This window comes from Scleropages formosus, chromosome 4 (genome assembly GCF_900964775.1).
Source record: "Scleropages formosus chromosome 4, fSclFor1.1, whole genome shotgun sequence".
Classification (NCBI taxonomy): Eukaryota; Metazoa; Chordata; class Actinopteri; order Osteoglossiformes; family Osteoglossidae; genus Scleropages; species Scleropages formosus.
Window position 1 is genome coordinate 32055712 of NC_041809.1, and position 27050 is coordinate 32082761.

The 27050-nt window shown below is 49.6% G+C and overlaps 1 protein-coding gene across 7 annotated transcripts in view; it reads right to left on the bottom strand.

Annotated features, from left to right (window-relative positions):
* Window positions 1-543: 543 nt before the first annotated feature.
* Window positions 544-27050, bottom strand: part of fnip1 (folliculin interacting protein 1) — a 29438-nt gene continuing 2931 nt past the window's right edge. Inside the window, exons 1-19 of one of the 7 annotated variants that reach the window (XM_029250912.1) lie at window positions 18741-19015; window positions 16588-16717; window positions 14622-14756; window positions 14151-14251; window positions 13938-14012; window positions 13352-13440; window positions 12364-12447; window positions 11265-11336; window positions 9744-9879; window positions 9040-9241; window positions 8830-8915; window positions 6191-6337; window positions 5756-5925; window positions 3950-4750; window positions 3463-3652; window positions 2982-3147; window positions 2676-2873; window positions 2007-2122; window positions 544-1639 (exon numbers count right to left, since the gene is read on the bottom strand). In XM_029250912.1, the coding sequence (XP_029106745.1) occupies window positions 1561-1639; window positions 2007-2122; window positions 2676-2873; window positions 2982-3147; window positions 3463-3652; window positions 3950-4750; window positions 5756-5925; window positions 6191-6337; window positions 8830-8915; window positions 9040-9241; window positions 9744-9879; window positions 11265-11336; window positions 12364-12447; window positions 13352-13440; window positions 13938-14012; window positions 14151-14251; window positions 14622-14756; window positions 16588-16717; window positions 18741-18847 (3084 nt within the window). In that variant the 5' untranslated portion in view covers window positions 18848-19015 and the 3' untranslated portion in view covers window positions 544-1560. Of the gene's footprint in view, window positions 1640-2006; window positions 2123-2675; window positions 2874-2981; window positions 3148-3462; window positions 4751-5755; window positions 5926-6190; window positions 6338-8829; window positions 8916-9039; window positions 9242-9743; window positions 9880-11264; window positions 11337-12363; window positions 12448-13351; window positions 13441-13937; window positions 14013-14150; window positions 14252-14621; window positions 14757-16587; window positions 16718-16984; window positions 17863-18740; window positions 19016-19584; window positions 20474-27050 lie in introns of those variants that run through there. The other 6 variants (XM_029250911.1, XM_029250907.1, XM_029250906.1 and 3 more) reach the window with 6 other exon arrangements.

Here is a 27050-nt window from a genome sequence, read left to right on the forward strand (position 1 = left end):
AATATAATATTGCCATCTTTATTGCACAACATTCCCACAAAATTGGGAAAATGAAGGAAAAATGCAAATTAAAAGACCGTATGTACAAAGGGAGAAAAAAAAAAAAAAACAAAACATACAACTGACAAATCGTTACACATCATACTTAATTTAAATGTGACTATAAATATAAATATTACCTTAGTACATACGTAGTAATATATACTTAAGAAAAACAAATCGGACATTTTACAAAAAGGCATAATTCCTGCAATTGTTAAGAATTGTCGAGCTGTATCCTTTCAGCCAGCAATACTCCTTTTTTAGTAATATTCTTTCATGCCTCATGTCAATTAAGACTCAAGACACACGACACTACTTTCAGACAACAGTGAAATTCAAAGAATGTATTTATGCAACAGTAGAAAGAGCTGTAAATATCTGTAAAAATAAATCTCATTTAAAACTGCCCTTTACTGTGTTTCATTGTCATAAACTGAAAAAAAATGTGCTTCAAATTAATGAAAATCACAGATTTTTTTTTTTTTTTTTTAAATTTCCCCTTGAAGCTGGAACAAAGAAATAACAATGTTATTGTTAGCTGGTATATTCAATAGTTTCCTTAAAAGCATGCATCCAAACAGTAAACATAGTGTAAGTGACAATGTAATAAGTTCAGAAATCATCGTCTGAAAAATTTTACAAACATTATCCGTCGTCGACCTGAAATTACGTACCGTTCAGACTCACAACAGGTGAGAGAGAGAAAGTAGCTTTTTCAGCAGAGAACAACACTGCGTTTTATTTGTTCCTTATGAACATGAGTGTGTTTTATGAATGAGAAACAAGTTCCCTTTGAAGCAGGCAAACACAGCTAATAACGAAGGGGACGAACTTCAGCTGGAGGTATGAGGTAGATTGTACCTGTGACAATGGTGCACATGAATGGTGTCAAAGTGATCACTGGCACTACGTTTTCCTTTCTCCCTATTTCATCAGAACTTGTTATATACACAACACTTTCCTGGACTGCGTCATAAGTTTGAATTGAACACAAACAGGATTTCTCAAAGTGGCAAGTATTTCCTTTCTTTCCTATACGTGTGCTCTTTGCGTGGTAAGAAAAGTATGGTTTGCATTTCCTGCCTGGCGTATCAGTCTTAACGAAAAAAGAAGATAGACGAATTTTATATAGGAGAGTAAAAGTATGCTTTGTATGCAAGGTAAAACTGAGAAAAAAGAAACAAAAAACATGGACAACAGTCTCCTCCTTTGGGAAAGTATTTCCACTGATCTCCAGTCTCTGCAGATTTAGACAGCGAGCGACAACCACGGCGTCCTTCTTTCGGGCCACTTCCTCTCCCTTGGCGTGCTTATTCGTCCTGCCTCGCTTTGGCCACCGTCAAGGCTGCCAGTCCGGGGCCGGCCCAGGGGTCCAACAAGTGCGGCGAGGACCGCGGGACTCCCTACGGCCTTACGGCGCCGAGTCGGGCCGGGCCGGACGTGCCTAGTCTGCACCAGCGCTGCGTTCTCGCCAGTCCTCTGGTTCCAGACTCGATTGTGCCGACGGCTCGCGGCCGTCTAGAGCAGGATCTGCGCCACGTACGGCGAGTGGGTGCTCGCGACCGCTGCCAACAGCGGCAGGTCGCTGGATTCGATCCTGGGGAAGTTGAAGAAACACACATCCTCTCAATACGTCTCCTAACAGCAGAGACGAACGTATTTTTCAACGCAACACAAACTAAACATTTACATTAAACCAGGACGGCAAACTGCTGGTTCAAAACACGAGCAGTTTGAGACTTTTAATTGAGTTCAAGTTCGGTTTTTTGGAAAGGAGCAAAAAAAAAAAAAAAAAAAAAAAAAGCTACATTTACTATCCATGCACGTAAGATGCTTTTTGTGCCCACAAATACTTGCTACATCTGTACTGATTAAATTGTGAAAACAACCAATTAATTTTCATTCAAAACTAAAACAGAGGAGCCAGCGGCTTAGCAAAGGAAAGTGTTCCGGACCATTCTTACCCCAAAACCATCCCCAGCTCCTTGACATGAACTCTGGTTTGACCCTTCAAGTACTCTGCCAGCATTTTACTCTTGAAATAGAGCTCTTGCAGCCGGTCCTCAAGGTGCATTATGCACTGCGGAGAGAGAGCACGCACACTTTTTACATTTTTACATTTATTTATTTAGCAGACGCTTTTCTCCAAAGTGACTTCCAATGAACTCTATGTAGTGTTATTAACCCACGGGCTAATAACACTACACAGAGTTCATTGGAAGTGACTTCTTTTGAAGTTGCGCGTTCGAAGCCAACAGGGAGGTCCGACAAACTCCAACTTGAGAACTCCAGCGGCACCTTACAGTTAAACAGTAGGGGGCGACACACACCACGGCTCACTTGAGGGGCGCCCTTGTACCGTATTTTAGTTCAGTGCGTGTGCGTTACATTTTACAGACACCCCTCGACTTACACAAATAGACCGCTCTTCAACCACTTAGGCAAGTCAAAAGTTACGTGTCGGATTCCCCCTCGTCCCCCACCGTTCAACATCACCACATGCTCCTTTATACCTGCAGCATCTTTCTTTCCCCCAAATTCAGCAAAATTTAAACTAATGTGCATATTAATCCGGATTAATAACCCAGGTATTCAAAGTCCTCCCCATCCCGGGTCCGTCGCGGTGAACTTACGAAGTTTGGGGAAACGTTCAGCTTATACAGCTGGTGGGTGGAATGAAGCAGGTTGGACACCAAGTTGGACACGAGGACCTCCTTGCCCAGCTTATTGTCCATGGCGCGCCTCTGGCTGCTGGCCACCTGCACAGTCCACTTGTCTGTGTCCGCTATAATGCAGACCGCCTCGGCGATGGGCTCATCCAGCACTGGATGCTGTGGAAAGGTGGATTTTTTAAAATAAAAAATAAAAATTTAAAACACAGCCTTTGACCTATAAATAAAAAAAGGAAGGAAGAACACAGAGACGTATCTCACGGGTACCTGTACGGCATGAGCCAAGTCTGTCACGAGGCACTGCTTGAGCCTCTCGTCGTTCGGCATCCCGTGCAGAACGAAGTCGGGGACGTACGTCGGACAGTAGCCTCCGAACAGGGACCTCCCAAAGTTGGCGATGCTGGGCTTGGAGAAATTCTCCACCAGCTTTGACCTGAAGGCACAGAGACGCAAGTGAATAAAGTGAGTTTGTGGCTCAAATGGAAATTCTACACGTTGCTCAGTTTTCGCACCAAACTCGCTGGTACTGTCACTTCATAGCTCAGTTTTTGCTTTATCCAACGTGACTTTTTACTCATTTCTATGGTTAAACACGGTATATTTATGGAGTAGCACAGATTCAGTACCTATTAAGGGGGGATGTGAACCAGCAACCTTAAGGTTACAAGTCTGTCTTTGTTCTCCTCATGCCACCGCACATTACAATACATTACTGTACATTATCAACATGCGAGCCGCTCGAACCCACCCTGGGAAGGGCACTTCCACCTCGTCCATCCATTCCTCCTGCTCCTCCCCGTAGTACGCGCCCTCGTGGCGGTGGAGCTCCTGCGCGGCTTCTTCGCTCTCACTGTCCCCCAAGGCGCTATCGGAGCTCTCGTTCCGCGGGATCTCCCACTCGTTCGGGGGGCTCGCTTTCTTCAGGTGCCCCTGGTCCCCTTGGGGGACAGTGACAGAGATCACAATCGCTCTGCCCAGCTCGGCGGAACAGCTCGTGCAGCGGCTCTCGGCGGCCGCGACCCGTCCAGCGTCCTCGCGCCGCGGCGCCGCCTCCGTCGCCTTCTCCTTCGCTCTGTTCGTGCCGCGCGGCCGCTGCGCTTCCGGCACGTCATCGATTGTCCTGGTCTCCACGGGGTTTTCGTCACTAAAGTACTCATCAAACAGGTCCATGCACTCCTCCTGGGAGGATCCCCACTGCAGCGCTTTGCTGGACACATGCAAGAGCGGCATCTTACCCTCGCCGGTGCTGCTTTGGTCCTCTGATGCCTTCTTGGGCTCGCAGTGTTGCACGGTGCAGCCCTGCTGCTGCTGCTGCTGCTGCTTTTCCTTCAGATGCCTCCTGTGCTTCCGTATTTGATCGTCCACCTTTCGCCTCCGGCTCTCGGTGTCCGAGTCCGGCGACATGGAATCCCCGATGAGGAAGGTCACTTTGCCGCCGGCGAGCCCCTCGACCGGGGTCTTGTCGGGGGGCTTCTTCTCCAGGGGTATTCCAGAGGAGCGGAACATTTTCACCGGCAGCTTCTCTGCGCTCAGGTCTTCCTCATCAACGGCATCTTCCATGCCCACGCCGGGCGCCACCACCAGCTCGCGCGGCGACGCAGACCCGACGCCCACCACAGTCTCCAGCCTCGTCTCCGGGCAGAGGCCGACTTTCTCCCTGCAGAGCGGGGCGTCATCTCCGCTGTCCTCATCCTGGCAGCAGGCAGGTGGCGTGGGCTCATCCTCTGGCTCAGCAGGGGGCGGCGGCGGTGGCGGCGGCGGGGGGGGCGGGTAGTCGCCGTGAGGCTGGTGCACGGTGACCAGCACGTACTCGGACTCCTCCACCTCGCCCCGGCGCAGAGAGGTGGTGATGAGCGAGCCCGGCATAACGATGGCCTCGTCCTCGGCGCTCTCCAGCAGGTGCGTCTCCAGCAGCTCCGAGCAGCGAAGGAAGTAGGTGAGGAAGTAGAGCAGACGCTGCACCAGCTCCTGTCGCCGGCCCACCACCACGGTTCTGGAGAGGCGCACGGGGGAGCCGATCGCACCGTACAGATCGCCTGCAACGTTACGCACCACCGTCACCTCACACTGGCGCAAACTGCGACAAGGCTTTTCACCTTTACCATCATCGTCATCATCATCACCACCACATGACAACACAATTTGGGAGGATTTTAACTGTTTTCAAACGCGCCACAATCCGCCAATGTCGCAATACGTAGCCCTACAAACACACACTTCTTCACAGCTGCAGAGTTCAAGCTGCTGCAGTTGTGCTCATCATTCCTATACTTAATCATCACTTCCTAGCATCTAATCTTTGTCATACTATATAACGTGACAATTCTGCTGCACATTGAAATGAATATACATCTTTATGTAGAGATGTAGGGCCTCTCCTTTTCCTGCTCACTCACCACTGTCATGTGGTACTTAGGTGTGGCCACAAAGAGAAGCGCGTTCATCCAGCTGCATCTCGTATTTCTTACACCGAGTGCACGTATTTGAGATTTAAACGGACCGATGGGAAGCGTACTGTTCGAAACACATTAAGAAAAAAAGTGAAAACGGGTTAGGCCGGTTGTCACTTTAATGGACTTCTGAACTTATCATAATCAAGGGGAAAGGTTAAAAAACCTGGTTATCGTCCTGATTTCAGAATAAAAAAAAATTGCAAAAAACTTATGCTACGAATTATAGGGGAGAAAGTCAGGTTGTGATGCTTTGTGTTCCGTAGATGTCAGATGAACTTCAAGATAGGTATTTACTTTACATTTACATTAGGGAATCTAGCTGATGCTTTTCTCCAAAGCAACTTAGTCTTAAGCTACTTACAATTATTTACCTATTTATACAGCTGTTTTTTTCCCCTCTTTTTTTAAACTGGAGCAAATTTTTTAGGCTGAGTACCTTCCTCAATGATACTACAGCTGGAAGCAAGACTCAAACCTGCAACCTTTGAATCCAACGGCAGCAGCTCTAACCACTATGCTACCAGCTGTCCCATTATATCAGCTACTGAAACACTATGGAAAAGGGCTAAGAAGCAGTATCTCCAGTACCAAGTTGTGCCCACAAAGGATTGTAGGGGTGTGTCTTGGCCAACATGTCCACGCTCTTGGATGAGTGCTTCTCCAGGAAGATCTTGATGGGCGGCTGTCCATTGGGCATCACTGTGGGGACCCATGCCAGATGATTGGTGAGGACAGCAGTGAGGAGGGCTGGAAGGAACCTGGACACAGTGAAACCACAGTCTTACACTCTCCGGGGGTAACCTGTAGGCTAGTGCTACTAAGCAACTCAACATAACAGAAAAAAAGAGAAATGACATGTCTAGCCTGTTATGGAAATCTCCACTCAGATGACATTTTCAAACACGAAGAAGCTGATAAAATGATTCCGACCGCAGTCAGACTGTGAAACTGACCCCGCCGAGCATTACAATGAACCCTTTTTCCTCCCTCCCTTAAAGGAGTTTCCTCACTGATTCACTCAACTGGTTCTTTGAGGCCTGCTCTACGAGGAGGAAGAACTCCTTCATGAACCGACAACAGAGCTGGTTCTTCTCCGGCGTCCCGGACATCATGGTCAGCCACACGGGCTCGCTGATGCGTGGCATGGTGTAAAGGTTGCAGATGGTCGTCCTGCAGTCGGAGGGGAACAACACCAGTCTTGTTTCTTGGCGAACAAGAAGGGCAAAGTTCTACAGATGTTCAAAGAGAACGTGGGGGACCGAAAGGGTAACAATGACATTTCAGGGTCTCGCGATCCCTCCCCACTCCTACAGCAGGCACATTTGCAGCTCTTCGCGCCGATGAGGAGCGCAGTAGACGGAAACCTCAGAACCTGCCAACACAAGCTAGGCACAGGGTGGACCGTTCACCGAAATCTCAAGCGACCGTTAAAAGTTGTAGAAATCATGCTTCAGGACTCAAGTCCGAACCCATCAGGTCAGTAATAAGTGAGTTAATGACATTAATCATCTCTGTCATTCAGACACTTCCTTGGAACCCAGGGGATCCTCGTGACGCTACCAAAACAAGAACCCCTGTTGGAAACTTGAGTCACATGCAAAGGGTTTTCCCATTTACATTTATAATTACTGCTAGAAATGTGAACTAGTTGCTTTGACAACAAACACGGGCACTGAAGTTGACCAGGACAATATGCCTCAGCTATCTGCACGATTGAGGTCTCATAAAGAAAGCGGCTGTTTAAAAAAAAAAAAACCCCATGGCGCGAAGATCTAACTCACTCTTGACTGTGTTTGGACCATATTATCACATCCACAAAATGCAGGGTGACATCATTCTGCGATCCGGGAGGATGTGCATACCCAAATGAGTCACGCTGAACCAACGAAGCACCGGCTGCTTAGGGGGGTGCTGCCAAAAGAGACGACGGGGAAGGTGACAAGAGGCAGGGATTCGTACCAGGACTCGATGGTTGTGCCATCGCGTCATGGATATAAAACACACACACACACACACACACACACACACACACACACCGCATCTACTGTCTCGATGTGATGATCAACCGCTGAGGTCACGAGCTTTTCTTTCAAAGCCAACATCTTGTTTGCACGCAAGAACGTAGGTAGCTTATGTACGAAGTAAAATTTGTTGCGCAACTCTGGAGAGGCCTTCATAACAATTGCAAAGTACTTGTACGCTAAACACTGAGACAGAGCTCACCGATGTAACACTTGGATCTCTTTACTGAGATGACACGTTTCTCTAATGCGACCAGCAATTTCATGTTTGTACACTAAGCCACTCAATTTTTTTTTTCTTAACTGCACCAATTCAGGGCGAGGACCTTCATCAAGGGTCCAGCAGTGAGAGTGAGGAGTCGCTCCTGGGCCCCTCAGTGACAAGGCACTGGCTCTAACCGCCACGCCACCTGCTTCAGTTAACATGGTGGTTTCCTGCTTTCTTTACGCACGCAATCTCAGCGCTCCGTTTTGCGTGGCTCCAGGGCCGACTCGGGTAGGGCGACGATCGCATCCTCCGAGCAGCTCTTTACCCCATCTGCTGAGCAGCACGCTCGGCGCGTTCATGTTAAGAACGTTGCTTGAAGCCCCTCCTGGGAGGACTCTACTGACTGACCACCTGGCGATCGAGACACAGGCATCTAAAAGCAAAAATCTCTGGAAATGACTCTCGGAAGACAACCTTTTCACTCGATCGCTGCCCTATAAAAAGCTCCCTGAGCCACGGGCTGCCGGTGTCACGCGAGACGCCCGCAACGGGACGGACGCTGAGGACGAGCCAGAACGCCGTCTAGACTTACACTTTGTGAGCAGCTGTTCAGGTGAACTTTATACTGGAGTCTACGAAATCACCTCCCGAGAAGGAGACTCTTTCTTTCCTTAAGTGCTCGCAAACAAATACATACTCTCTCTCTCTCTCTCTCTCTCACACGTGCACACTTTGGCGGCATCCGACAAAATGATCCTCCTACTCATTCCAGCACATTCCGCCATCCAAAAAGGCTACTGGCTAACAAATTATGTGGCAATTATATTTAGCCAAAGGTAAGATGTAAAAGAATACATGTTTGTCCTATGTAATCACATTCTCGCTGATGGCACTGAAATATTATTTACTATTCTGGTAGGCCTGACACTGTCTGCGAGAGATAGTGTTCCCTTCGGAGGGGAGTCGAGTTGCCGTGGCAGCCAGCCAACGGACACATGACTGCAGCGATGGGAAGCCTCCGCCGCACGCATGTGGCCCGTGGTGCTGGGAAATGCGGCACCCCGCACGCACTCTGCCACAAGGCTCCCAGCATGCGCAGCTCCCAAGGGGCAGATGCCAAGGACAGGTGGCGGCATCTCTACTGTTGTTACAGTGGGCCTGCCCAATGCCGGAACCCCCCTCCAGGCCTTTGATAGCGTGGAAAGAAATGAACTTCCATGCCCGGAACGGCTCACAACAAGGCTGCTGATGACGTGCGATGGGGCTCAACGATGCCCATCCTGTAATCAATTTACCTATTTGCTCAAATGCTTGAATTTGTGAATGGAAACAACTCTCCGATGTTTGACATGAAAGGGCACAACATGGAGGGGAGGATTTGCGTTCCTTAATGAAACAATTATGAGTAAACGAGGAGGTGCACACGAGCTTACCTGAATTCGCTGAGCCCGTCTAAAATTCGGTTGTAAGCCAATGCCCTCTGGCTCGCGTCGGCTGATCTCCGGCTCATTTTCATGGCCTTGCGACCGAACAAAGGCACACGGAGTGAGAGCTTCTCGCACACACAAATCTCATACACCTCACGGACTGACTCGACGTAATTAAGCAGGTAATTCCCGTTTGAGCCGAGAAAGCGCACACACCTGTTCGATGGCGCTCTTCAATTTGTTCATGTGGCTCTCAAAGAGCGGAAAGTGGGAGAAGAAGAAGTCCTGGAACCTGCCGCTTTCCTCCTCGTCCTGCGAGAGCTGGAAGATGACGCCGATGGCAATCTTCTTCTTCCTGGCGACCCCCAGGCCGGGCCCACCGCTGTCGTCGGACATGTTGAAGCTCTCCTCCATCAACCTGCGTGTGGATGAGCGCGAGCGGTGAGCGGCTCGGTCGCGCCGCGGCCGGGCCGTTTCTCAGCCCGCTGACAGAGCCAGCGACTACGCCCTACGTCGCTTCTTCGCTTTCTGAAAAACTAAGCACTCTGCGATTATTGAAATGGTGTCATGAAGGAGAAAACAATGCCAGTCAGGCTCATGGAGCAGCTCAGTCTGGGCTGGAAACATAGAAACCAGCTTCATTGGGACATTTGGATAAACTGAGATATACATAGGTAAGATAGACAAACACTTTATTGATCCCAGGAGGGGGGGGAATTTAGTATTTATTCAGGATAAATTCAATTCTCCAGTTTGCTCCATAACTACAGTATATTCGAATCAGTTAAAGGGGAAAGTAAAAGTTTGAAAGGCAAAAAAAAATGGGGAAAAAAAAAAAAAACCATCCTGGATGGTACAAGACCCTGTGGATGGAAAAGGGGGCGGAGACAGTAACAGGGATGCATTGTTTCAATGCGCACCATCTCGGGAAGACCCCGTTCTCCAGGCTGGTGGTCTGGCTGCGCAGCCAGCGACGCTGGTAACTGCTGGCACAGCTGCTGGTGAGGGAGGAGCCAGGCGACGGGAACGGGGTGATCAGCAGGCTGCTGAGAGACGCTGCCGAGACAGAGGGGGAGAGAGTGCGTCTTAGCACGGAAGAACTGGGAGGGACCGGGAGAAAGGGGTCGGGGGGTGCGGATGATGGCATTAAAGAGCCGCAGATCGGTGAAGCGAACGAATTACACCCAGATGTGTAGAAAGAGAGGAGGCATAAGGAAGTGAGTCAGGGCAGAGAGGGAGACGGAGAAAGAGGAGCGAGGAGGAGGACAGCGGAGGGGTGGGAGACCGCGCACGAATCGGGACCGTTACTCAGTTCAGGGTGACAAACTGACCACGTACACACCCACCAACCGCTAACTCCGCTCTCCGCTCCAAGGATATTTAACAGCAGTCCTTCCGCCCCGCGCTTTTTTATAAGGGGGCCGACCTGCCCATCGAGGCACGCCGTACCATCGGCTTGCTGCGCATAAAGGGAGCCTTTATTAAAGACGTTCGCATGCGCCGCTGAGGACTGATGAAGGGGGAAGAGGCGGAGACCGAATTAGAACTTCGCTTTGGGCTGCCATGGTGGCCAGGGAGCTTCTATATTTAAGCGGCCGCATGTGATGCGTTAGATTGAAAACGAGATTCCTGTCATGCCTCCGATACCAGGAGGGCAGCTTCCATTGCACAACATTTTCCAGGAGGCGGTATAAGTGGCGTACAGTGCGCCTTATCACGTCCTCAAGTAGCTACCGAAATGCCAAATGGTCCAGTTATGATCATTATTATTATTACTACTACTGCAACCCATTTACGTTGCCTCTCGGATGCAGGGACACTTCCTTCGACCCCCCCCCCAAGGAGGACCGTGACCTACGAGGGAAATGTTTCCGTCCTTTTTTCGTTAAGCCGTTTAGCGTCCACAGGTTCACGGCAAATCCAAATCCTTCATGACTTAAGTGGGTTAACTCCTAGGCTTCCTTAATCCAAGCGCTCGTACAGCCACCGTTCCGAATAACCAGCGACATGGAGAAATTTAGGTGAACCTCATGCGAACTGGAAAGCGGCTGCCGGTCACAAAAGTCAAAGGTCGGTTCACAATAACTATGTTAATGACAATTATCATTATTAATTTGTTGCCTTGCTGATGCTCTCGTCCAAACCAGCTTACTGTATTTGACCCGTTTACGGAACAGGGCATTTTTACTGTGGCAAATGTGGATAAGTACCTTGCTCATAGGGACTACAGCAGTAGCAGGGAATGGGGCACAAACCAGCAACGTTCAATTCGTAAATCTATGTCCTTAACCGCTACACCACCTGCTGTCCAACAGAAGGGTTACAACAGGGAAGAGAGCTTAGTGAAAAGACATTTCCCAAAAGGAATGAAGAGAGACAGAAGTCATTACGCTTTTTTTAAAAAAAAAAAAAAAAAAAAAAAAAAAAAGGCCAAGGTTTACCTGATCTGGCGATTCTGCTGTCCCTCTCGTCATAGAGTCCCCTGCCAGGCATGTCCATAGGATTGCTGGGCCCTGAGATGGAGGGAACGCAGCGTCAGAGAAAGACACCGTGCTCCATCGCCACTGGGTGGGTGGGTGCACGCACGCACACACACACACACACACACACCGCAAGCAGAGGTGGCTCACAGGGCTCCCAGCACACCCATCTCTGTGGGGTACACACACCCATGGTCATTTCCTACGGTGCGCTGCAACCCCAGAGACAAAAGCCTAAGCAGAAACAGCTGATTGCAGTGTGGTACAGTGAACTTCCTCTGGACTTCAGAGAGGTCACTTCAGCACTTGCTTACATATTAATTTATGTACTGATTTACATTTATTCACTTATCTGACGCTTCTCTCCAAAGCGACTTGCGATGTTAAGCTACTTGCAATAATTTACCCATTTATACAGCTGGGTAATTTTACTGGAGCAATTTAGGGTAAGTACCTTGCTCAAGGGTACTAAAGCTAGGGGTGGAATTTGAACCTGTAACCTTTGGGTGAAAAAGGCAACAGCTCTAACCCTTCCCCCACCAGCTATACGTAAGTGGGAAATGGGACATGAACAAAAAGTTTTGAAAGAGTTATAACGTTTGATTTATAGAAAGCATGCAAAGCCCATAACCAAGTTTTGAGCCGCAGCGCCGCAATATTACTGCGGCCTGTTGAAATGAGTTACGACCAAATCAACACAAGCTTTGCTGTAATATATCTGTGCTGGCTGGTGGCGGCATGCGAGTTACCGACGTTCCGCTATTACATAACTGGAGAGCTGCATAATCTGCCAGCCCACGGGGGGCGAAGGAGTCTATGCAGGCTATTTTTAAGGAAATCACCACCCGGATCACAAACCGTATCGGAGGGGAAGGTTTCGCTGCCGCTCGGGGTGGGGAGGGAGGTGGGCGAGGGGCGACAACGTGAGAGCAAGGGGAGGGGCCACAGCCGATCATGCGGGGGTTGTGGGTGGGGGGGGTGTTCCAAAAACCGCGCATGCATCGGCACGTCCTCTCTAGCATCACAAAAGACACAGTGGCACACAGAGCACACGGCAAACCTGAAAAGAAAGAGGCGCTCTTGATCATACGGAGAGGGCCCTGCTCAGAGAAAGCCCGCCGGGGGCTGCAGAGCTGAGAGAGACCTGCACAGCGGGACGCAACAAAACAAGGAGAAGAAACAAAAAAAAAAAAAAAAAAAAACAGAACACACGGAGCGGGTTAGTGAAGCGGGACGTCTCTGCGCCCGATGAGCTCCCAACACAGGAGACCGAGGGAACACGGAGACAGAAACGTAACAAATTCACTGGGCTTTACCATGGTCTTCGCTCCACAAACTGCGATCCCTCGAGCGAGACACGGTGCACGAGATTGCCTCCTCGTTTCGCAAAATACCATCCCGGTATGGAAATTTAACAAAAATAAGTAAGTGCTGCACTCGATACATCTTACCGAGGGATATAGTTTCCCCAAAAGAAGTCAAAACGGAGGGGATTTCTTTGCCGAGTCTTTCGTAAGGACAAAAATTTGGTGCACGATTAACAGTTGTGCATTTTGAAGGGGGGGGGGGGGGAAAAAAAAAAAAAAAAAGTGCGCACGTTTGCGTGCAAATTGAAAACACTCGGCAAATAAAATCTGCTGTGTTTTGACACCTCGAAATGGATGTTAGAAGACAAGAGAAACACCACGGATACGCACACGGACTAGGGATATCATTTACACGTACATTCGAGATTTCCACGCAGACACAATGCAAACAGACTAAAAGTGGTAACGGCGACATATGAAAAGATACGCCACTAAAACTGTTGTGCACCTGACAGTAAACAAATATTTAAACGAACAAAGACAATATCGACATCCTCTTGCTCTAGAGACATTTTCGATAATTCGTGGTTAAGACGAAACGATTCGAAGGAAACGGTTTCTTTGCATCTTTGACAAAGTCCGCGCTTCACGGCAGGAGCGGGATTCGGAGGCTACGCGATACTAAAGTACGTGCAGGACGCACGCCAGCCCGCGCTTTCGCACGCGTACGCTCCCGCTTACCGATGTTCTCGAGGAAGCAGTTCACCACAGTGTTTTGATCTGGTTTAAGCGTAGTGTCTTGATTGATGAACTCGAGGCTGTCTTGCAACCTGTGGAAAAAGTCAAAGTTAGAAGATAAAGCAGAGCCGCTAGCGTCCCGTCGAACCCGAGCAGAGCGCTGAATGCGCAGATTAAGGAAAACTGGGTGGGTCTAGTGCCAAAAAAAAAAAAAAAAAAAAAAAAAAAAAAAAAAACTGGGGCGGCAAACAGATTCTGCAAGTGGACAGCTGGTGGCGTAGTGGTTAGACCTGCTGCCTTTGGACCCAAAGGTTGCAGGTTTGAATCCCACCTCCAGCTGTAGTGCCCTTGAGCAAGGTACTTGCCCTAAATTGCTCCAGTAAATGTATACATGGGTAAATAACTGTAAATACCTTAACTTTGTAAGCTGCTTTGGAGAGAGGGGTCAAAAGAATGAATATGAATGCAAATTATGTGAGTCATCTGAAAAACCAAAGTGTGTGACATGCAAACGCTGCCGTCGAATGCCGAAGAATGCCTCGTTTGGGTGCGATGAAGATGAGCGCGAACGGGGGATGACGGAACTCACGTGTTTAGGCTGCCGTAAACGCTGCTTCCTGTGCGGGCCGTGAACACTTTGCTCAGCATCAGCTGGGGCGGAGACCTGCGCACACAGACACAATAAGCAACACGTGCTACTGCTGGCGCGCGCAGCGGCCGTGTCGACGCAGCTCCGGAGCCTTTCAAGGTCGGGGCATCGCAGCGGGAACGCTCGCTTTTACTCGTCATCGTACGCCCTCACCGAATCTGATGGATTTTCAGCGTGGAGCCCTTGTAGCTCATGGCCACCGAGCCAAACATCATCTCCCCCAGCATGTTGGCGTCCGAAGAGCAGCGGGAGCCCTGGGAGAGACGGCGAAGACTGTCAGAGCGGATTTAATACGATGCGTCTGCGTGCAAAAGGAACGGATCAAAAGTTTGGGTACGGAAGCAAAGCGTCTCTCTGCTGCGTCTATGGAACCGCTGCAGAGCTGGGAATGCGGATGTGGCAGCTCTCGTCTTCATCAAACTTGTTAACTTTGACTGTTAATTTCCGGCGTATTTCTCAGACTTGTCACTTGTACTACGTGCACGTGCGTGACATCAGACAAGGGGAAAGAGGGCAGCAAGTCAGGTACAACTGTGTCTTTGGGTCTGTATCCCTGGGAGAAAGGCTGGCGAGACTGGCACTTTGCGTGTGCATGTGTGCGAGACAGAGAGAGCGCCTCCTCACCTGGAAACGCGGCCCCTGTTCCCGTGGCTCCGAGGCGGATGACGACGAACTGTCCAGGGAGCTGGAGCTGCCCCCTGTGGGCTTCAGCCGGCAGCAGCGCCCGAACGCCCTGGCCTGCACCTCGCCGCACTGCTTCTGTACAGAGCACAGCTGTCAGCAGGGCCCCCGTCCCCGACCTCTTCCCTGTGTCACCAAGCTCTCGAACCCCCAGCACGCCACGTCACGCAGCGCACTCCTCCAAGGGACCCTCTCCTCACCTTCAACACCACACTAGACACATTGGGACGTTGCACTAACAGCCCAAGTGTAGTATTTTGTCTGAAAGTAACACAGAGCATGCTGTGTCACACACACACACACACACACACACACACACACACACACACACACAGCACTGCGCAACATCACATTTCCACATCATTACACTACATTAATTTCTCAACCCCATCCAGGGTGCGTTCCCCCCCCCTCCCCCGCGTTGCATCCTGTGTTGCCAGGTTAGGCTCCGGTTCGCTGCAACCCCTCTTGGGACCAGCGGTTTCTGACAGCGTGTGTGTGTGTGTGTGTGTGTGTGTGTGTGTGTGTAATGTCTCAACTTCCTGTTTGCCTTTGCTTAAGGAGGTTCCCCCTGACACAGACCAGTATTTGAATCATTACTCCGTTTTCAATTTTACACACATTGTACACAGCACGTGTACAATGCGCATTTTATACGTATCGATATATTCTTCATCGGCGGCCTGTTATACGTGATGATACTTCGGAGACAAAACGTTCCAAGATGTTACGTTTTGCTTAAACGTTCGGACATGACAGGATTTACTGTGCACTTCGTTTGGGTTATTAAAAAGTGCGTAGGGAAGGACGCTGTGCACGTGTTCCCTAGTGGGCCCTCTCTCTCTCACACACACACACACACACACACACACACACACGAACCCGCCAGTGTCTGCGTGCGTTTCTTCGGTTTGGTAATGGCTCGCATCAGGGAGGGAGGGGGAAAAGTCTAGCCGTACCCTGACAGAGTACACAAAGGCTAAAGCATGTGAACTCTTGTCATATGACTTCCTGAGGAACTCGTGAGCTGGAACTGCGCGAGCGCACACACACACACACACACACACACTCTACCCCTCCCTCCCTCGCTCGCTCCCTCCCTCCCTTTGACGGGACAAACATTATCCGCGGCCAAAACCCGTCATGTGATGCAGCCAGATAGACCCCACGGGCCACAGCCGATCGCGTTATTCTACAGGACGCAACCGAGGGGCTCTTGTGGAGCGTGACGAATAATCGGCTGCGTTTTCTACGTTCCTCCACAAGGAATTTATTTTATGACGAGACCTTCGGGTCGAGTCGCAAACAAACGTCCGATTAACTGAACAGAACCGAAGACTTCGTCATTGTACTGCCGTGCAATAGAGCGAAATGAGAGCGGTGCTCCCCGAGTTTAGACAACAATATAAAACACGACACTTAAGTATAAAAGTAGAAAAATAAACAAACAGTTTAAACAGAACACAGTAAATAAATAGATGATACAGTAAAATACAGTAAAAGCCAGGCAGCATTGAACTGTTTCGCAGCTCTGGGGAAGAAGAGATGGTGTGCAGGGCGAGCGGAGTCCCCGATAACTTTTGAGGTTCCGGATTAAGAACGTGTAACCCATTTTACCGCGTTTTACAGACGGAACGGACGCACTAAGGGCACCTGGCACCGAGACTCTCCGCAGCCCCGCGCACTTGGGTGCGTATTATGACAACGCGGAGATAAGCCCGCAGGAGACGTGAGAAAGCGACTCGTGTCATGTGAGTGTGAAGGAATGCTTACACACCAAGCATCAGCTGATTCTATTATTACAGGAGATAAGGGCCTCCGGCTAAAACCGGTCGGCCCTCCGGCGCGCCGCAATCCCGGGAGCTTCGGGACGCGGGGTCTCTGGTCAGGGGACGCGAGGACCGCTCACCGTGGCCGGACCTTCCTCCGCGCTCCTCCTCTTGTTGCTGGAGTCGAAGAGGACATTCCTCCCTCGCCGCTCGCAGTCTTGGTACACGATGAGCCTGATCTGGCTCGGCTCCAGCTCGGGGGACGGCCAGCTGAAAGAAAAGCAGCCGCACGCACGTACGCGGAGTCAGGAGTGGCCCGGACACGCTCCCATTTACACATTTTCACGTGATTCCGACATCCACGAGCAACAGTCGCGCCGCACGCCAACCAGTATTCGTCCTTCGCCGTGCTGCACTGCGAGATTTTGAAAGTTGGCGTTTGGGGTGCAGGCGGTTTCATTTTCACCGCGCTCACGTTTACTCGCTCAGCTGATGCTTTTCTCCCAAAAAAAAGACAGTAGTGATTACGCTGCTTACCACGATTTACGCATTTGTGGAGCTGAGTAGTTTTTTCTTAAACCAGGGAAATTCACAGCGAGCGCTTTGCCCAAGGACGTTACAGCAGGTGGTGGGATTTGAACCCGTCTCCTGTGGTTCCAAAGGCAGCGGCTCGACCCAATACGCTACCGCTCGGCAATATCAAAGGTGGACTCTCCGGCGAGGACCCGCCGCACAGAGCCGCAGGGCCCCGCGAAGCGCCCTCCCCCGGCCCCTTCCCCGGAATGAGAGCCGTGGTCCGAGAGCAGGAGAGAAGGGGGCTGACGAGCGGCCCGAGAGCCTGGGGTTTCTCTGACACGTGCGGGCCGGAGCCAGGGTGCGTGTGTGTGTGTGTGTGTGTGTGTGTGTGTGTGTGGGGGGGAGGGAGGGAGAGAGGTCTATTTATAGTGATTTATAGCAGCGAGGTCGGGCACCGTGCATCTCTTGGGTCCCCTGTTTACGTGGGGGGGGGGGGATGGAGATTAGGGCACGGGCAGAGAGAGGGAACAGTTAAGTCCCATTCCGTGAGTCACTCCAGCTCTCCGTGTCGCCCGGGTGGGTATTTTGAGCAGACGCTGGGCACCTGGGCTCATGGGGCTGTTGTGAAAATACATGGCACGACAGATGAGGGTCCGGCCCTGCCGCTAAACCCTGAGTCAGCTGTTGAGGCTGGAAGAAGGTTATACCGACCAACAGAGAGCTCAGTTCCCACTGCCATTGCGGATTATTAAAAGCAAATCGCACTTCTTTCCTCCCCGCATGCGTCGCTGCGAATTTTCCTGCTCCGGGTTTCTGCTCATATTCAACATTTACATGTCTGACACTGTCCTCCAAAGTGACTTATAGCATTAAGTTACTTGCGCTCATTTACCCATTTACACAGCCGGGTAATTTTACTGGAGCAATTTAGGATTAAGTACCTTGCTCAAGGGTACTACAGCGGGAGGTGGGATCCGAACCTGCGACCTTCGGGTTCAACGGCAGCGGCTGTAGCCGCTACTCATAAAATCATGGTATTGCTGGGGTGCAGCAGTGTATCCACAATGTAGTATTTTTCACACCAGTTGCATCTCACCAATTCCAACACTGGAAAGGCACCGAGAGAGACGGGAGCGGAGAGATCCGGGCCCGCGCGAGGAGCGCGAGGAGTGCGGCCAGCAGGCAGGAAGGCCACAGAAAGCACTGGCGCTGCTTGGCTTAGCACGGTTTTCACCTCGCTCTCGGGGAGAACCTCTCCAATTACACCTCAGAGGACAAAAAGGCGGAGCGGCGCTTCGGAAGACGAAACGGCGCGGCCATTCTTTTCGACCGCAGGCGACGTGCGACGCGCGTGTCCGCCGGCTGCCCGCCGACGGGTCGCGTACGTACGACACGTCCGTCTGCGCGCTTTGTCCGGACGGCCCGGGAGGAAAAGAAGCGTGAGCAAAGGGGGGAAGAAAAATATCGCAGATTGTATCGCAAAGATAAAGGTCACGTCGCAAAGATCTTACGAGCAGGTATGGCTAAAAGTGTGCGTGTGTGTGTTTGCAAGGAAAGCCAAAGGATGGGCTAATCATTGACCCCGAAGAATGGAAAACTGGAGTAAATGGGGAGTCCTGTTTTCGTGGCACCTCTCTGCGTACAGAACTGTTGCGATGGACCGGATAGCACGTCCACGGTGGGGAGGCAACCAAAAAACAAAAAAGAGAAAAAGGGAACCTAAACGACACGCAGCAAGACTTCAGAGCTTCTCTGCCAAGCTCAGGTTTCCACTTACTGGAAGAGCCCAAACCAGCGCGTTCCTCCAGCGCCGTTAACCGCGCGCTCGCCACGGACGCTGCAGAAACCCGGCTGCTCCGCTTCACGCTCCCGCACGATCTCCATTTCGCTCTACCTACAAACTTACGGTGCCAGTCAAAAGTTTGAGCACGCTCGCTGCTTTTTCGCATGACGTGTACAGCTGATGTCCTCACAACCTTCCGCAGCAGTTCACGTTTATCTGACGCTTTCCTCCAAAGAGCTACTTATTTATTTAACTACCCATTTATACAACTGGGTAATTTTTACTGGAGATATTAAGGGTAAGTACCTTGCACAAGGGTACCGGAGCTGGGATTCGAACCTACGACCTTTGGGTCCAAAGGAAGCCGGTCTAACCGCTACGCTACCAACCGCCCCACAAAAGCAGGACATTTGTGAGATGCTTTGCTTCCACTCTTCCATCCACTTTGTCCCACGCAGGTAGTGCCCAGGTTGCACCCAGGTTGCTCAGCTATATTTACACTTTTCATTGAAACATACATTTGTTTCATCAATCCAAACACACACTTTCCCCCCTCCAAAGCCATTCCTCAACTGCCTGACTTAACGTCCGTGCATCAGAAGCAACACCGTTGACAGTTAACACAGTAACACACCCGAAAGCTGTAACACACATCAGATTCGGTGGAAACACTTTGTACGATGTGCCAAAAAGCCCTTATGGGACGTGACCCTATGGAAGAACACAGGCTTTCCAGTGTGGAAAGCACATGCACTTGCACAGTATGTATATGTGTATATATACATATATACACACACACACACACACACACACACACCAGCTGCGATGGTACAGGTACCTGGGCATCATTGTTCATGTCTCTCCTGGTTCTCCCGTGCCCTCTTCTCCCCGTCACGGGCACTGCCTAAGAATAGCGCTGAACTAAATTCGCACGACATGAGACTGTCAGGTGACCTCCAGGCAGCACCGCGCCGCGCCGGACCCCGCTCGGACGAAGCCGCGTCTCCATGTGGTTGCCGAGCGGGACCCGTTTCCTCTCTTTCTCGACCTCCCGCCCCACCCCTCCCTCCCCGACGGCCGGGAAGCCACGGCCGGGGCAACCGAGGGGAAGCTTTTTGGCGGGGCATATCTACCATCGCGGCCAACCCGCCCGCCCTCGGCCCCCAGCCGCTCTTTGTTCGCTGGCGGACCCGTGACGTCCGCAGGCCGCATCCGAGGGTTTATTTTAAAATGTGACGGCAGGTATTTTTCCAGCCCTGGCATTCCTGGGTCGCGAACTGGCCCCGACGTCTAATTCTTATATGAAAGCTAAACCCCGCTAGGTGGCGGGACACCAGAATAGCCTAATCACGCTTCCTTGCGGGTGAAAGCCGACACCTGCCCGCTCTTCGCGCGCGCTCCATACCCCCTCGGCTCCGCGCGAACGGAGCCGTGAAGACAAACGTCTACGCGGCACGCCGGGACCCCAGAGCTGCGCCATATTCACGTTTCACATTTCACTTTTACTTTTACTCGCTTCACCATCACGCCTGTCCACGCAGGTTTCGTGTGCCAACATACTTGCAGTAAGTTACCCATTTACATAGCCGAGTGTTTCTACTATTGATTCGGGCGTAGTACCTTGCGCGCGGGTACTACAGGAATGTGAATTTGAACCCGGCTTCTTCGCTTACACTTACATTTATTCATTTAGCGAACGCTTTTCTCCGAAGCGACGTACAGTACTGTGCAAGAGTCTTAGGCACTTAGATGTTTCACAATAATATTTGTTTTAGACGGTTACTTAATGTCTTCTACATTAGTGTCAATGGGAAAGAGCATATTTTACATTTCCAAACATTACTTTTGCAGTAAGGGTTTTGCATGTCATTAAAAAGGAAAGCAAACACACACACAGTCCGAAATCACTTATCCCAAGCAGGGTCACGGTGGACTGGAGCCTAACCTGGCAACACAGGGTGCAAGGCTGGAGGGTACGGGACACACCCAGGACGGGGCGCCAGTCCATCGCAAGGCACCCCAAGCAGGACTCGAACCCCAGAATTTTTTATTAAATTACACTAGCAAAGTCAATGCTTCTACCGTTACACTACCTGACATCCCACATTCTTCCAGTAAAATCAAAGGTGAGCTTGAAAGGACTCCCTGCCCATCACGAGGGAAGCAGCAGGGTGTCGATGCAGCTAAAGGGCATACTTGCATGGGGGTAGGGCATGATGACTCTCCCTAACCCTCCCCACACTTCGAAGCATTCGCGTTCGCTCCGACACCACCCGACGTCCTCCGCAAACGCTCCCAAATCTCACACTCCCGCAAACCCAACAGTTCACATCTACTAAGCATTTCTACCGACAAGGTCTGTAGGGCTTCCCATCTTTCCTGACTTAAACTTTAAAAACCACGGTAAATGGCAGCACGGCGCTCCTGATCCGTGGCAGCCGACAGTACCCGCTCTCGCCATAATGTCAACGTATTTAGCAAATCACTTTCCTATTTCTCTTTTTCTCTTATTTGCATAACAATTTGAGAAGGATAACGCTTGACCGCGTCTTAAAGGTCAACACCGAAAAGCTAAGTTTTGTGTGTCCAGTTAGATAATCCATCAAATATTTACAGAGTCCAGCAGCACAGAGTATAACCTGACACGGGAGAGGAGGACACCTCAACCGTCAGGCCATTTAACCGTTTCGCTTCGAAAACGACAGCCCGACGGATTTCCCTAATCCGCCGGGACTGAAACGCCGCCCCTCCGAAGGAATCCTCCGGCCTTAAAGCCACAAGCAGGATGACGTCTTTCCTGAGCACGCCGTTTCCTTGGTTTCGGGCCGCGACTCACGCATTCCGCGCTCACATGATCAACGGCCGCAACGTTCATCACATGTAGGAATGTCCCAAACCCAAAGACGGCGCGTCCCCTCCTTGGAAACGGTTCGAGACTGCGTGTGAAACTCGCGCGTCAGCAAAAGACTCTGTCAAGTCCGCGAGAAGGACGTGAGGCTGAGGGTGGATTTAACAGCCGGGGCGATGAGGAGGAACAGAACCTTGTTGCATTGCGAAGGGGGGGGGAGGCTTAAATAAGAGGCACTAACAGTATCTTCTGTTTCACCAGCAGCAGATGCACAATGGCAGTTCCTAATGATCTTAAAGGCCTGGCAGGTTTTAACCTGCCCCGTGGAAGCCATTCGGGTCCATAAACAAATCTGAGCCTTTCACTCTCCCGAGGCTCAGCGGAGGAGAGCACGGCCGACTCGCAACACATGCAACACCAGCAGCCCAAGCTCTTTGGCAGGAAAACAGCACATAGCTCTCCCTGATGTTCTCCCAACTCAAATAACTGGTGCCTGGTCACGGCAGCAGCAAAGAGACCCTCCTTAACCACTGCGTGTACCACAAATATTACCAAGGCGCATTGAAATAAAAGACCTACGAGACTCTGCCTTTCCGTGCTCGTAGCGGAGGCGTTTAAAATGCTGTCAAACCTCCAGAAGCTAATGGGAATCGTTAACAAATTACATAAAGGAATGTAAAGTTCAGATTGTTAGATACCACAAAAAAGATTTAAAGGATCTGCTTAGGAAAAGTAAAGGCCACTTTGTCACAGGGCTCAGATGATCAAACTGAAACACAGGCAACATTGACTCCTTTTTTTTTTTTTTTTTTCCCCTCTTTATTTAAAAAGAAGTCCATCTTCATTAAGATTCATTTTGAGGTCATGAGGCAAAGAAGCACCTTCCTCTAACGTTAAGCTGCAGAACATTTGCGCCACAGCAGCTCCACCAAAACCAAGCTCTTTGTCTTACCAACCCTGGCCTCGCTCAAGAATCGCAGCTCGGGCTTCGGTAGGCCTTCGCGTGAAGCCCTTCCCCGGAGTACTCAGCCTACGGTGCACTTCCTTCCGTTTCCATCAGCAGGCTTTACCACAAGCGTACTATCGGGACGTGAACGTGAGTTGTAGATGCTGCACACCTCTGTGATGCCACTATCAGGAATGAAGAAGAGGAAACCAGACTCTGCCTTCAGCATACAAGACTGTTAATGGCTCACCACCCTGATACCTAAACGACATGATCACACCCTTTTAACCCCAAACAGACTGCTACGCTCCTCTACCTCTGGCCGCTCGGAGAGCCCGCTCACGAGGGATCCAAACTCAAAACCGCACAGGTTCTCAGTTTTGACCCCAATGTGGTGGAATGAGCTCCCCCTCTCCTCAAAACTGCTGAATCCCTTATAGAATTGAAGAAGTGTCATCGCATGTCTTTGTGACTCACATTCTCCCTGATCTCATAACAGTTACATAGCTTTGCATAAATTTGCACACCATCTGCTGTGATAATCTGTATTTGCCATCTGACTATCATCTCTATAGGTAACTACTTTGAGAACAGGGGTACTAGAGAAAGTCTTTTGATGCCTCTCTCCGTATCTGACACTCTACATCTGTTGCGAAACGCACTTCTCTTGACCTGGAATTTGTACGATAGAGAAAAATTCCTGCTGCCTGAATATGCTGAGTGCATAAATTACAAGAAGTCTGTTTATAAGTCAATAAATCCAATTACCACATCACTATCAATATAAACTTCATAAGATATGGCCCTCAATTTATTCACAAGCTAGGCTCTAAAAGTTTCAGATAAAGCTGCGATGAATTAAAAATTCACCGTAAACAATTTCTTTGTTCCATTTCTCTCAACCCCCCCCCCCCATCCTATGCAAGGTTAATATATTCTAGAACTTTCCCAAAAGCACAATGTGGGGGGGGGGAGAGTACACTGTGGGTGGGACGCAGGACAAATTTATCATCGTCATGTTAATTAGTAATAATTAAACCGAGTCTCCTTTAATAGTAATAAAGATAATTAGAAATCATCTCCACAAAATCCGATCCGATGGCAACCAATACATCAGATAAGGATGTAAAATGTTCCGTCAGCATCTGGCTACTTTCAGTTTACCTTTTCATCAAAATCAAAAGTATAATAGAGGAACACCTCGATTTAACTGTTGGCTAGGTTATGTCAAAGTGTTGGATAGAGCTAAAATAAACAAAAATATGCTGCAAGACTTAATATTTGTACTAATTTCCAGCTATATTACAGTTTACATTTGTCTTAACACTTTTCTCCAAAGTGACTTACAATGTTACTACTAAAAACTACTTACATTTATCTACCCTTTCATAGAGCTGGGTAATTTCACTGGAATAATTGAGGGTAAGTACCTTTCTCAAGGGTATTACGGCCAGTGGTGGGATTTGAACCTATGGCCTTTTGGGTCCAAAGGCAGCAGTTCTAATCACTACGCTACAAGCTGCCCAGTTAAAACTAGGAATACGACGTCCCCGAAAATTTCAACACAGCGCCGAACGCTGCCCATAAATACGCGCAGCATTCAACATGTCGTTACTGATCCGACATCTAACAACGCGAGACACAAACTGCCTTGCAGTGGAAATGGATCCAGTCCCATATTTCAGTTGTTTGGTTGCACTGCTTGCTAACCTGTGTTTGCAGAAACAGACAAATTTTAAAAAGCAGATACATGAAGAAAAGGGGAACAAGTCAAAATCGTTCAGATCTTTGAGAATTTGTCATCCACACACTCCTAACACAAAGACCCTGTGCAAAAGCACACGTAGAGAAATTGGTGACTGGAACACAGGCCGCGTAACATTTGTTACAAGTCACAGAAACACGTCAGACTGTTGATTCGGGTGGCACGGAGGCGCAGCGAGTAGCGCTGCTCACTCACAGTACCTGGGTGGTGCGAGAGGATGTGGGTTCAATCCCTGCTCAGTCTGCGTGGAGTTTGCATGTTCTGCCTGTGTGGGTTTCCTCCAAGTGCTCTGGTTTCCTCCCACAGTCCAAAGATAAGCTGTTCAGCTTCACCCATAGTGTATGAGTGACAGAGAGAGTGTGTGCGTGTTCCACTGATGTATGGATGAGGGACCCATTGTAAGTAGTGTATCTAGCAGTGTAAGTCACCGCGGTGAATAAGGTGTGTGGGTTGACAACGCCACGTAGAATTCACTGGAAGTCGATTTGGAGAAAAGTGTCCGCTAAATAAATAAATGTAAATTTCACATACCGTAGAGCCAGGCTTTATGTGACGGGAAAATCTGGTAAATGTAAATGAAGTGCACGACAGCATAGAAAAAGAAAAAAAAGTACACACCCAGAGGCGTCCAAGAACATCGCACAAAGTGGAACTTGTAGCCTCTCCCAAAGTCAAACCACACGCTAGCAGAGGCCAAGCCTGGCACCACGTCAGATGGGACGCTGCTAAAGTTCATTTAGGGATATCTAATTTAGTCCCGTGTACAGGCATGGATGAAATCCAACGTCACTGATACCACAACCTACATTCCAGACAGTGGAAAGTACCAATCCAAGACGCTACGACTACATAATCTTGCAAACGCTTCGCGTGTCCGTGATGCAATTTCAGAAGAACCCGTACTGTACCGTTTTCGGGCGACCCCAGATGTCGGAGCCCGACTGAGGCCGCAGACCTAGAACGCGTTCGACGGCCGAGGCTATCGGAGAGAACCCCACGGACGTTTTCTCAATGATACCAAAGTATAAGGCGACAAGGACCGTCGTGTCCTACGTCACCATGATATCGATAGCTGGCGGTTCAATTTACACCGTTTGCTGGCGAGCAGGAAACCCAGGAAGAAGACGGGGCAGCCTGCAAAGCCCACCTTCGCACAAATATACCTTTACCATGACCCTGCACTTCTGAGAAGCCTACAAGACACTCAAAATAGCAATGGTAGAAACTTGATGACGAGCTGCCTTAGGGGACTGCGAAGCCACACCGTTTCGCCTGCGTCTGAAGCCAGAAGGGACCGATGCGGCACCCCCGCCCCCCGAACCCCCGTCAACGCACCCTAGCGCACCCTTACCTTCAAGGCAGGCCAGGGAACGGTTCGCATTATCAGTTCTCTCCCTGAAACGTGCTCCGGGTGATCCTCGACTCGCGACAACGGCCGTCCCAAACAACCTTCCTGCATTCTTTTCCCGATCCAAAGTATGACGTTTGCTCACAACGTCCAACAACACCCGCCGCATCCGAGTACGGCAACAGGGGTATCAGCTGGGCGAGCTTCCGCCGGGGACCCGTATTTCCTACCGTTCGGCTCCGTCGGCATCCGTCTAGGCGTGTAGCAGCCCACTTGTGCTTACAAAAATTTTCTAAACGATTCCCTTCTATTTACTTTTTTTTTAAAAAAATGCGTAGCGAGCGAAAAAGCGAGCATTCGCTATTTATTCATGAGCAATTCAACTGGAATTGCTATTTTGTCCAACATCCCCAGCAAAAACCTATCTACATTTCTATTTATTGAAAATAACGTAGCGCTGAACTTTCTCCCAGAGTGTTTTTAGTTTTCCACCTTATTACTGCAAAATTTCGCAGTATTGATAGCATATGTTGTTCACATGATGGTCCAGAAGAAATGCTATTTCACTCCTATGTCTATCCTAAACATGTTGTGGGAATGACAACGTTAACTTTGATTTATTTAGGAATACTGTACAGTCTTAACTACAGTATTCATAAATCATCTGTACTGTACTTCACTGATTAATTACTGTAATGTGCTCATAGTTTTATTCTCCCAGTGTTGATGAACCAATTTCTTTCTTAAAAACCCAAAGGAGAAACAGCCAAACTGATACATTTACGTAGGCCTATAAAAGTAATCGCGTGTGGTAAATTACTCCCATCGAACACATTATACCTGGTGTATGAAATTAATCAAGCGGAACAAGATAACAGGAGGGGACTGATCTCCCGACTCCCGGAAACAGGGTGTTATGCGCAACAGGGCACCATGGGTAACCTGCCGCCGTACAAATGAGTGCTACTACAATTCAGATCATTAGTTCTTTCCTTGTCTTATGACAGGAAGGTCAAGCAGTATCACTCTGGACACGAGCATTTTGCGCTTACAACTTCGGTTCGTATCTCCGGAATTGTTATGCTTCTAGAAGTTTCCTTAGCATTTGTCCATCTGCATCGACTGTCCTCGGCCGCAGGTTACACCTACGAAACGTACCGTCAGAACACTATTCAATCGCGAGGCTTAGAAAGAAGACGTTTCACAAGACGAAAAACCACATTATACTACAGAAAACTACAGTCCCCGCAATAACGTCTTCTAAATAGAGGAACTTCTTTTCAAGTCATCCATCTAATTTACAGAATAAGAGAACAGCAGAAATCCCTATTACAGAAAAGGAAATGAGTTGCGTATCCAAAATAACGGCCTGACTGCAAAAAGAAGCAACTTTTCCG